General features: G+C 39.4%; 1 protein-coding gene across 1 annotated transcript in view; it reads left to right on the forward strand.

Annotated features, from left to right (window-relative positions):
- Nucleotides 1–12,752, forward strand: part of YBX3 (Y-box binding protein 3) — a 33,988-nt gene that overhangs the window by 13,576 nt on the left and 7,660 nt on the right. The window contains exons 5-6 of the mRNA XM_021001593.2: nucleotides 77–199; nucleotides 4,545–4,736. Of these exons, the coding sequence (XP_020857252.1) occupies nucleotides 77–199; nucleotides 4,545–4,736 (315 nt within the window). The remainder of the gene's footprint in view (nucleotides 1–76; nucleotides 200–4,544; nucleotides 4,737–12,752) is intronic.

The raw sequence follows: 12,752 nt of genomic DNA on the forward strand, positions 1-12,752 counted from the left end.
TAGCTGCCCCCATATTAGCTTTTTAATGCCATTGTTTCTTTCTCATGGTTGCTTAAAAGTAGAATTTTCTTTTCAGGGGGCAGAAGCAGCCAATGTAACTGGCCCAGATGGAGTTCCTGTGGAAGGTAGCCGCTATGCTGCAGATCGGCGCCGTTACCGACGTGGTTATTATGGCCGGCGTCGTGGGCCTCCTCGTAGTGTGAGTAGTCACAGAATCTCAAAGCTGGAAGAGATAAATAAAAATCCCTTCTATAACATACCCAACAAATCATGATCTGGCTGGAGGATGACCTAGTGATGGTAAATCTACTATCTTGTGAGATGGCATCATCTCTCCCTCAGTGTTTACTTCAGGCTGCACATCCTTAGTTCCTTTGACCAATGCTCATGGAATTAATATCATGCCCTTCATCCTTCTACCTACCATCCTGGTTGCTCTCTTGGGTGCACTCCAGTTTATCAATGTCGTTCCTTAAATACGATACCCCAGAATGTAACATAATAATCAGATGCGGTCTGAACAGGGCAGAGTATAGTGGGACTGTCAGCATTAATTGTCTCATTACAGCCTAAGCTTAATTTTTTTTTGTTACCATATTATATATTTAATTCATATTGTAAATTTGCTGAAGCTCATTGAAACCACTGAAATCTTTTTCACATAAACTTCTGAGTAGTCATATCTCCTTCTTAGAGATGACTTTTCACTTATCACTATTCATTTAATTTAGCCTGCTGAGATCTTTTTGGATTCAGTTAGCTTTCTCTTCTAGCTTGGAATCATCTTCAGATTTTATAATGTACTGTCAGTGTCTTTATCCAAGTCATTGTTGAAGAATGAGACACATCAAAAAAGAAGTGAGATTTGTTTGTAATTACTTGTTATTTATGAAGCTGTTGTTGGCTTTTCCTTTTCTAGCTGTTTACTCATCATCCCTTTTAGTAATTAATTCTATAATTTTGCCAGGGATTGAGGTGAACCTTACTGGACTGTGATTTGCAGATTCCATTTTCTTTTATGTAAATAAAGACAAAGTTTGCCCTTTACAGGTTTTTAAAACATGTATTTTAATTGATGACTGTGCTGTGTATCCACATTGATTTCTTTATGTAACCTTTCAATCAAAATTGTTTCCTTTTGTGTCTGCAGGATTTAATTCTTGAGTATTTTTTCCCTTTGGGGCTGGCTTAGGCTATGTAATGTTAGTGCATGGGATTTCAGCTATCTAACTTTGTGTGCATGCACAATTTATGATGCATCTTAGAGCATTCTGCACTTACCTCTCTGTTAATCAGTACTGTCAGACCCTAGACCATCTGTGAATATTTAGAATAGGAGAGTATCAGATGACAATTCACTGTTAAGACTTTACAAGTCCTGGAGTCAGGAGAAACTGAGTTCAAATCCAGCTTCAGCCACTTAGTAGCCATGTGACCCTGGGCAAGTCACTTAATTTAACTCTAATTGCTCCTCTTTCCCCCCCCAAAAAAAAGTCTTGCCAAGTAAGCCTTTTATATTTGTAGAAATCAATTGCTAGATACAATTATTGATTAACACAGAGATTTTCTGGCTAATCTGAACTTTCAAATATCCTTCCTTGATTAAGCGTTGATGATTTCATTGTGGAATCCACATCATGCACATCTAACTTATTTAATATCAATTAGGTAGTATAGGGCTGCCATTCTACTTGGTGTGTATAGCTAGAAGTTAGCATGAAATGAAAAACGTGAATTTGCAACTTGCCCTGCTTTTTATGGCCCAGTCTGACCTTAGGACCAATCTTTTTCTTGAAGTTGCACTTCAGTCTTACTGACTTCCATTAACCTGCATTGTTCAAAGGGGATATGCTATTGGATGTGCCTTGGAGACCTGCTGTAGAAAGAGGACAATTTTAACTTAACTGATTTTTACCTTATGCAGTTTTTTTTTAAGAACCTAATTCCCGCATAAGATAAAACTATTTCAGTATCAGTCTTAAAGGTTATAAAATCAAATGCAGTCCCCAGTGATTTCCTTCATTAAGGTTCTGTTCCTTTGAGTTTTGATTTGGCTGGAGCTGTCTTGGAAGACAATGGTCTCTTTTATATTTATCTGAAGGGATGTATCAAAGGTGGTCCAGGGTCCACAATCATCATCATCATCATCATAATAACTTAACACATCTATTTTATTTCCCCCTCCCATTTTCGGGTTTCCAAAGTGATTGGCAGATGTTATTTTGTTTGATCCTAATAACAGCTGTTCTGTTGGTGTTGTTATCCCCATTTCACAGATGAAGAAGGCTGAGGGAGAGGTTAAGTGATTTTTCCCAGAGTGATGCATCTAGCAAGTGTCTGAAGCGGGATTCAGACTCGGGTCTTTCTGATTCCCAAGTTCATTGCTCTCTGCAGCACACCACTAAGACACTCATGATTCTAAGTACCCAAGGAAGCTTAGGTTCTGGTTTGGAGACATCTGCAGAATTGTTTTTATCTCCATAAGAGATCTAGCAAATATCTCAAAGGATTAAGTTATCTGGCAATTATTCCATCAAGAACTATGCTGTCAAAATTGTCCCAGAGTTCTAGAAGTACACTGTTATCATGTCTGCTAATTCTGATAGCTTTATTTCATGACCCTTCACTAACTAATCCCATAGCCTCATGCCTATTCTCCCTTATATTATACTGTCTTCACCCTTCTCCGCTCCATCTATAATCTTGGATTTTGTAGGTGTTTCCTTTATTCTCTTCCTTCCCAATCTACTCTCCCTTAAAAAAAAAAGCTTCACTTAATCTCTTGCCCAGTAAGATGTAGTTTTGGAGTGGGGAGAATGTTAGTTGTAATTTTTGACTTTTGAATAAGCTATAGCAGAAGTGTCAAACTGGGGCCCCTCCAGGCCCTCAAAATGCTCCAGAGCTGCCCCAATAAGATTAAAATGTCATTGGGAAGTGTTTAGCAAAATAAAGAAAAATAAGTACTTTACAACATAAATAATGCTAATAGTGGTTTTCTAAGTCAGTGTACTGCCTGTGGGGGGATGTTACTGAGTTAGATTATATTGCTGGTACTATAGAGCTGGTAAAAATTGGTGGATCTAGTTTGAGATTTATAAACTTCCCAAGGTGGATTTGCTTTTGAGGAAATAAGCCTAATTGTTAAATTAACAAAAGAATCTTTAAACCATCTTTAAGTTTAATTGTCCTTTAAAATTTTTAATTGTTTAAGTTATCTCAAGGAAGTTTGCTGAAAAGTAGGAATAAAACTTTTTTATTTACTTGATCTAAACTAGTGATAACATTCTCTGCTGTGGTAGAATTTAAAAAATCCTATCCCTCTGGTGGCCACGTTCTCTCTCTCTCTCTCTCTCTCTCTCTCTCTCTCTCTCTCTCTCTCTCTCTCTCTCTCTCTCTCTCTCTCTCTCTCTTTCTCTCTTTTTTTTTTATAGGCAATTGGGGCTAAGTGACTTGCCCATGGTCACACAGCTAGTAAGTGTCAAGTGTTTGGTCTGAGGCCAGATTTGGACTCAGGTCCTCCTGACTTCAGGGCCAGTGCTGTATCTACTGCGCCACCTAGCTGCCTCTCTCTTTTGTGGTAAAATACAGGTTTAATGGGTCTGGTTTTTTTTCTTTTTAACATCCTTTAATAGAGGAAGATTCCCTTAGAGCGTTTTCATCCTATTTCCTAGAGACTAGGAAGACCATAGAATAGTTGGGATTCCCGTAGTTACTTGAGTTTTTTTTTTTTAACCTTTGGGGATTTTTGACATCTTGGACTGCATATATAGAAATTGGTATTAAACATCTATGAAAGGTATGGACTGACTTTAAATAACTTTTTACTAATAACAGTATCTTTTCCATATTAATATGTTGTGGAAATAAATTTTTTTTTGAAGTTTATACTAGTTTACTTGTAACATGTTACTTTCTTTGTTGTTTTTGTAAAAATAAGGATTTGAGATAATATCTTAAAATGTCCATCTGTGATTTTATATGTGTGCAGGTCAAATAATTGAGTGCAACTTACAGAAAGGGAATCCATTCAACCTTTAGGTCCCATTTTCAGCAGTTACTTGTCACATTCTATTATAAAGGCATAGGACTTGGTATGATTTTTATGGCTAAGTTACAATGTAGCTACACTAAGAATACTTGGGTAAAATGCTTACATTCTTGTCTGCTGGCTTGGATTGGAATTAAAACTTACTGGGGGTAGTGGTGGTATAATATTTTAGGGTATTGATGGAACTAATAATTTTGTTTTGCAAAATCAGGAGTTATGGCGATTGTGGATCAGCAAGCAATGAACATTTACCCAAATAACCGTCAAATCTACCATGAATTGCTTTCATGCTACTTTGTATCTACCACCTTACTTGCATGGATTGGATGTAGTCCTGTGCTTGTCAGCTTGGGTGCATAGGGTGACCTCTTCTGGGTGTATGAAACTTTTTTTTCTTGGGACTCATACTCAACAGTATTCTGGTAGTCTTTGCTGCTGCCCTTGCCTAGCTTTCTTCCTTGCTATTCTGATTCTTTGCATTTCTTTGCTTCGCTAGTACCCTGGGGAGGAGGAGGAAGGGAGTGGCAGCAGTGAAGGATTCGAACCCCCTACCGCTGATGGGCAGTTCCCTGGGGCTCGGAGTCAGCTGCGCCGCCCACAGTACCGGCAGCGGCGGTTCCCGCCATACCACGTGGGACAGACCTTTGACCGTCGCTCACGGGTCTTTCCCCCTGCCAACAGCATGCAGGTAAAATGGCACCCAAATTCTTATTGCCCTGCGGTTGCTCTTACCCTTCAATCCTTCCTGTTTCACCATCCTTCTCCTACTACTCTCTTCTTCCTCCTCCTCTAGTTGGGTGAGAGCAGAACCTTTTCTATGCCCCTCTTAAAAGCTACAAAGTAGCCCATAGTCCTAGGTACTTCTGCATGGCCATCATATCTAACAGCAGTAGAGCTTTAAAAAAACACAGCCATGTGAGTGAGCCACTTTTGGATTTGCTTAAGTCTCCTTGGGCAGGGGGAAAAAACTGTGGAGTAGGGTAACAATTTGTGATCTGCCTCCTACCTGTGATTCTCTAAGATCCTTTTAGATTGCATTGAAGCTATTTGGTGTTTCCCTTCTTTGGCTATATCATCACCATCAGTGGTTACTCTTTCTCAATGCCCATGAAACTTGCATCTTTCTTCCCTTTTTTTTTGAGCTGAAGGAAGGAAGAATATAATGGCAGATAGAATGAAGACTTTTGTAGGTCTGCAAAAAATTTTTTACCTTTTGATGTATTAGGTTTTTTGATGAGATGGAGGAGAAGAGAAAATACTAGCCCATGGAGGAATTAGCAGAGAGCTTGTGTAGGAGGTAATCCTTGAGGGGAACCTTGTAAGAAGGTAAGGTTTACAAGAGGTGGAGGTAAGGAGGACATGCATTTCAGACATGGAAAAGCCTATGGAAGACAGATGGGGAATGGAATGTCATGTATAATAAGCCAGCCAATTTGGCTTGAACATAAAGTCTGTGGAAGAGATTAATATGTAATAAATGAAGTTGGAAAGGTAGGATGGAGCTAGAGTGTGAAGGGTTTTAAATACTGCAGAGAAGCTTTTTGAACAGGGAAGCATCAGTTTGGCATTTGTGTGAAGGATGGATTAGAGCAAGGATAGACTAGATCAATTGGCAGTCTATTAGAATTTTATAGGTCATTCATTTTAGTCGTATCTGACTCTACGTGAGCCCATTTAGGGGTTTCTTGGCAAAGATACTGGAATGGTTTGCCATTTCCTTCTCCCCTCATTTCTCAAATGAAAAAACTGAGGCCAACAGGGTTAAGTGACTTGCCCTGGGTCACACAGCTAGTAAGTGTCTGAAGCCAGATTAGAATTCAGGAAGATGAGTCTTCCTGACTCCAGGTTTGGTACCCTATCTACTGTACAACCTTGATGCCCAGGCTGTTGGAGTAGTCCAGGCCTAATTCAGCCCAGGCCTGAACTAGGATGGTGGCCATGTGGATGGAGATAAGCTGGAGGAAATAAACATATGACAGTTTGGAAATGGAAAGTTTGGGCATGACTCTTTTTTTGGTCATGAACCTGAGTGATGGTGGTACCCTTGAGAAATAAGTGAATTAGAGAGAAGGGCGGATTTGAATGAAAAGATTATTTCTATATTAGAAATATGTCTATATTAGACATAGGCACCTTCAAAAGGTGGAGATATCTGCAAGGGGAAATTATTATTTTACATCTGAATTTTCCTCAACAGAGAGAAAATAGTCACTAGGGTGAAATTATGGGAAGAGGCCACTAATTCCTAGAATTTTTGATAGAAAAGGAGAGGAAATCTGGGTATAGTTTGTACTCTATATTTGGGGGAGAGTGCGTTTCAGAGGATTCAGAAGAAAAATAAGGGTCCACTGGGATGGAGATGCTCAAGAATAAAATGCTGAAGATACAAAGGGGGGACCATTTAGAGTGCAGAAGAAAAATTAGCCTTGTACAAAGAACCCACATGGTTAGGGGGCTTTTCAACCAACTCACAAAAGAAATTAGTAGAGCATGGAATCAAGGCCAGGGAAAAGAAGAGTCATAAACCAGTGGAAAAACAGGCCTTGTAACAAGTGTCAGAAGTGATGAAGCTGAAGATGAGTTGAGGCTGTTGAGGGAAGCCAAGGTATGCTTATTTATTAAGCCATATTGGGTGAAAGAGGAGACTCCAAGAAGAGAAGCCCTCTGTGTGGGGTGGGCAGGGTAAGATAGGTGTGATACCTGAAGAATGAGCTGGTCAATTCTAATTTTTGTTTTCTTTATCAAGGACAAAGATCTTTTGAACTGGAAATGCCAAAACAAAAATGACCAGTCAGGAGACACTCTGCCCAGATATGCCTTGAGTACTGGCAGATAAAATTGCTGAGCACTGCTGGAGATAATGTGAAAGATCATTGAAAACAGGAGAGACACTACAAAATTGAAAGGCAAATGGCCTGATTTTCAAAAAGAGAACAGGGATCTGGAAATGATAGGCCAGTGAGTTTGACTTTGATGCCTGAGAAAATTCTAGATCGTTAAGGAAATGTTTGGTGACATTTAAAAGGGGAAACAGTTATGATAGCCAGTGGAACCATAATCCCATTGAAAATGGATTGTCCTAGACTAAACTCAATTTATTTTTGACAGGATTACTGAAACTGGTAGATGAGGAGAATGCTGTGGTAGGTAATTTTATCTAGATTTTAGCAAGATTTTTGATAAAATATCTCAGAAGCTGGAAAGAAAAGTTAGACAATAATACATTATACAAATTCAGAATTTGTTAAGTGGTCAGACTTAGTAGTTAATGGTTTAATGTTAATGTGTTGATGTGATATGTCTCATGCAGTACTCTGGGAATCTGCTTGGTTGGCCCTGTGATGGTTTTTTTTTTTTAATAACCCGGATAAAGGCATAGATGTCTGGATGTGCTTATGACATAAATCCGGTAGGGATGACTAACATACTGGATGATAGTCAAGATCTAAAAAGTTCTCAACAGGCCATTGGGTTACCCCTGATAAATTCAGTGGGGAGAAATGTTAACTTCACAAGTAGAAGATGAGGGGAGGCAAGGTTGGATAGCAGTTCTGAACAAGATCTGATTGCTTAGGGGACTGCAAGTTCATTATGATTCAGCAGTGTAATGTGGCTGCCAAACACCAATGTAATATTGAGCTACATCAAGAGGGCCCTGTCTTCAAGGAATAAGAACGTGATAATTCTACTGTATTCTGTCCTCATCAGGTTCCATTTGGAGTACTGTCTTCAATTTTGGGGGTCATAGTTTAAAATGGGCTGCAGTTTCAAAATAAGCTGGAGGGTCTGCAGAGGAGGAAAACCAGCATAGCAAAGGGCCTTGTGTCTGTGATGTAAGGATCAATTGAAGGAAATGAGATTACTTACCTCGTAGAGGAGGCAACCCAAGGCTATGTTCAATTATTTGAAGGGCTGTCATTTGGTGAAGGAATTAGACATGTTCTGTTAAATACCATGGGCAGAACCAAGAGCAGTGGTGGAAGGTGCATAGGGGCCAGTTTGGGAAAACTTCCTCACTGATAGAACTTTTTAAAAAATTAATTTATTTTGAATTATCAACACTTCCATACACTTTTGAATTTTAAATTTTCTCCCCCTACCTCGCCACTTTCCTTTCCAAGATGGTATGCAATCTGATACAGGCTTTACATATACATTCCTGTTAAACATATTTTCACATTAGTCGTTGTAAAGAAGAATTAGAACCAATAGGAGGAACCACGAGAAAGAAGAAACAAAACAAAACAGAAGAGAAAAAAAGAACAAGTAGTATGCTTCAATCTGCATTCAAACTCCATAGTTCTTTCTCTGGATGTGGATAACATTTTCCATCATGAGACTCTTGAAGAGGTCTTAAATCCTTTCATTGCTGAGAAGAACTAAGTCTATCAAAGTTAGTCACTGCCCAACGTGGCTGTTACTGTGTACAATGTTCTGGTTCTGTTCACTTCATTCAGCATCTGTCCTTACAGGTCTTTCCAGGTTTTCTGAAGCCCTCCAGCTCATTATTTCTTATAGCACAATAGTATTCCATTACATTCATCTTTTACAACCTATTCAGCCCTTCCTCAATTGATGGGCGTCCCCTCAATTTCCAGTTCTTTGCCACCACAGAAAGCGCTGCTATAGATATTTTTGTGCATGTGGGTCCTTTTCTCATTTTTATGATCTCTTTGGGATACAGACCTAGAAGTGCTATTGCTGGGTTAAAAGGTATGCACGTTTTTGTAGCCCTTTGGGCATAGTTCCAAATTGTTCTCCAAAACGGTTGAGTTCACTACTCACCAACAATGCATTAGTGTTCCAATTTTTCCACATCTCCAACATTTATCATTTTCCTGTTTTGTCATGTTAGCCAATCTAAGTGTGATGTGGTGCCTCAGAGTTGTTTTGATTTGCATTTCTCTAATCAATAGTGATTTAAAACACTTTTTCATAAGACTATAGATAGCTTTAATTTCTTCAACAGATAGAAATTGCAAAGTGGAATGAGATGCCATGATGATCTCCCTTTCTTTTGGAAGTCTTCAAGCAGAACTTATATGAGAAGCGTTAATATTCCTCAGTTTGCCTTCATATGGGTTGGACTGGTTGGCCGCTTTCTTTCAACTCTCAAGTTCTCTGATTCTGGATGAAAGAAAGACAATATCAAATGAAAGTTTTTTTAAATGGTATTTGTGGATATTTGTAGTTAGCGGAAAAAGAGCCAGTAAATGGAGAGAGCGAATTAGAAAGGGATTTGGCCTTGGTGGGAAGGATGATGAGAGAAAATTGGAGATAAATCAAAAGAAAGAGGAAGCTCATTGCAAATAGCTACTTTTCTGAGGTAAGAGACAGAAAGGGAGTAGAGAGGTAGGGGATGTAGGAGGTTTGAGAAGAAAGGAAAAGGTTTGTTTATTCAATAAGTGTTTATTAAGTGCTTACTATGTATCAGGCTCTGAGCCAAAAGATAGCCCTTGCCCTCAAGATTACTTTCAAATGGAGGAAGACAATACATACAAAGAGAGCTGAAAAACAGGAGTAGGATGGAGAAAAGGAGGTATGTATACCTCCTTCAGGTGGAGCTTGATGGTGCAGGGGCATGGTGCCTGCCTCTGAGAGTAAGGGACGGCTGGTCTGTGGCCTTCTGCGAGACAGATTCCATGAAGAACTTGGACTGGTGGCAGAAGGGGTCCTCAGAAGTAGAGTCATGAGGCAGTTGAAGTATGGGCTACTTTGAGTCCATAATGGAGAGTATGATTATATATAAAGTCTTGTGAGGAGATTGCTTTGTGACAGTGAGGGCCCATTGAATTAGATAACAGATTTTTGGTGGATCCAGTCAGCCAGAATAGTTAAGTGACTTCAAATGCTATTCAGCAACTGTATGTGAATATAAGCAGAGAAAGTGGCAAGATGAGGGGGTATTCACAATTGGAAGAATGAATAGAATGCAGGGGATTTGGGCCAAGAAAACCACATAGGTGAAAATTGGGAAAGAAGGAAAATGAAGCCAGAGTTTGATTACGGTTTAGGGGAATGAGCACCTTTTAGTGGATGAAGGTTACAGGGAGACTGAAGAGTTAAGTTTAGGGTGAGTAAGACATAAGGAGAGAGAGTTATGATCAATTATGTCCCATTACATAATTGGATATTGGTTTTTTTTCTTCACTGTCTTGTACAGCATGTATGTTTGTGCTTTTTATGTCTTCATTGTCTTCCTCTCCTCCTTTATCAGCTGCCCCTGACAAGAATGCTAAAAATAACTGGCAGACGACATATATGGGAGGACTTAGAACATGACACAGTTGATTTCTCTAGGGCACCACTCTGGGCTTCTAGGAAATAGAGCTGGGAGGAGTCAGTGAGATTTGTCATGGACTTTTATTTTTAGTGAGTTGGTACTGCATGCTTGAAGTCATATACTTAGTATGTAGCATTTGCATAACACTTGTGTTTGCTCAGAGTATTTTTAGGTATTCCTTGCCAGACCTTTAAGGTGTTAGGTTTTATAGAGAGGCACACTGCTGGTACTGAATAGTAATACATCATGTGGGGAAGTTCACTCAACTGCAGAACCTCGGTTTATTTACTGTCTGTGAAATGGGGTTACTAATCCCATGAGTAGCCACCCTTCCTTACAGGGTTGTTGTGGAGATTCATTGAGCTCATGGAAAGCAGCTTTGTGGATCTTATCTTTATAATTGCCAGGTTTATTCTTATCATTGCTTATGGTCATGCAGAAAATTAGTTGAACCTGTTCTTTAATACTCGGTCATGTTCTGAGCTTGCTGTCTTTACCTGCTGCAGTCAGTCTGGCTTTTGTAATGTGTCTGACTGAAAAAACAAATTGCCCCTAGAGTATTAGAAATTAGAAGTTGTGCCTTGCAAGCTGTTTGTAAACTTATTCTGCAGCACCAAGAATTGATAGCTTGCATTTCTCTGCCCTTCTGCTTTCTTGGCACTGATACCAGTATCCCTAGTAGCCTTGAAGTATGCTATATGTTTTAGAATTTGATGTTCAGAAAAAAACAGGGTCATTGGTTCCCTGTTTAACACTTGTTAGGTGTGGGGCAGCTCGGTGGTGTAGCTGGTAGCGTGCCAGGCCTAGAATTAGGAAGACTCGTCTTCATGAGTTCGAATCTGGTCTTGTGTACTTACTAGCTGGGCAAGCAACTTAACCCCGTTTGCTTCAGTTTCCTCATCTGTAAAATGAGCTGGAGAAGGAAATGGCAAACTACTCTAGTATCTCTGCCAAGAAAACCCCAAATAGGGTCACAAAGAGTTGGACGTGACTGAAAAATGACTGAACAGCAGCAAGTATACCCAGACACCAGAGGGAGGGGCAGCCAGGAGTTGTGTACTGTGTCCAGTCTCAGAGATGGGAAAAGGATGTCAGAGGTAACTTAGTTCAGCCTGTACCCGGGTGTAGAATTCTCTTAGCCTCTACAAATAATCACCTGTGATGGAAAATTGACTTGTTCTTCATCTGGATGTGTTCTCTTCAAATTCTCTAACATAATTTATGTTATAGAGCTAGAGTGTCAGCAAGATTTAGAGTTGTTAGACTTGGAGTCCAGAGACCCAAGTTTGAATCCTTACCTTGATACTTGAGTGACTTGCTGAGTGTCCCACAACTAGTGCCCTAATTTTTCCTTTCCATAAAATGGGGATAATGCTAGACCTACCAGCCTTACAAAGCTATTGTCAGGCTAGCGTTTCATAATCCTTTAAGTGTTATGTAAATATGAGTTGTTATAGACACATTGGCATAGCACCAAGGAAAGTTCAGCATGGTGTTTAGTACATCAGACTTAAGCATGCTATGTATCAAGGCACGTTTAGGTGCTGACATTATAATGCTGGCCATGTCATCTTGTGAGTAGGGAAATGTGGGTTAGAAATCTTTATATCATTAGTATTTAAGAAAAGTCTGTGTACTGTGAAATATTTTGAAGAAGGAGAAGAAATGTTTTTCCTTTGGGGTTTCAGGAATGGTTCATGAAAGATATTATCTGAGTCAGACCTTGAAGCAAGTAAAGAATGGATAAAAAGAGATAGGCAGGTTGAAGAAAGAACAGTCCATTCCTGAAGATAAGACAGATAGTTGGAGCAAAAGAAAGCAGAGACTAATTGGATGCACAGAGTATTCCAAAAGTCTTGATGTTGTTTTAAGCTCAATTTGTGGGACATTCTGTATTACATGAGAAAGAAGGAAGAATTGGACAAGGGCAGAGGGGGAAGAGGAGTTCAGTTTTGGACACTTTGTGATACTGATAGGACATCCTATACTGGAAAAAGAGGACTGGAGAAATCCACATTATAGTGTGATTTATCATGATGAACAACAGTCTTGCAAGTTAGGAGCGTTTCAGCTCCTACCATCTAAAGTAGTGGACCAAAATAGGAGAAAGGAGCATTGGTAGAGGAAGTTGGGAGCTTTTTATACCAGTTAAATGACCAGGTCTTCCCCACCTTTCCCCACTTCCCAAAATAATTCAGGGTAATTATGAGAATCTAGTGAGAATTTCTTAAAACTAAAAGTGCTAAATACATGTCAGCTGTCATGGGAAAGGTATGTTTTTTTTCTTTTCTTTCACATTTCTGCATAATTTTAAGTGTTGTGTACCTATTGTGTGCCAGACTGCTAAGTGTGGGATAAAGCCCTCAAGGAGCTTACCATCTTCTATCAAGGGAAACAACATACACATTTTTTTTTAACATT

The sequence above is a fragment of the Phascolarctos cinereus genome, unplaced genomic scaffold, assembly GCF_003287225.1.
Source record: "Phascolarctos cinereus isolate Bilbo 61053 unplaced genomic scaffold, phaCin_HiC Scaffold_1;HRSCAF=81, whole genome shotgun sequence".
Taxonomy (NCBI): Eukaryota; Metazoa; Chordata; class Mammalia; order Diprotodontia; family Phascolarctidae; genus Phascolarctos; species Phascolarctos cinereus.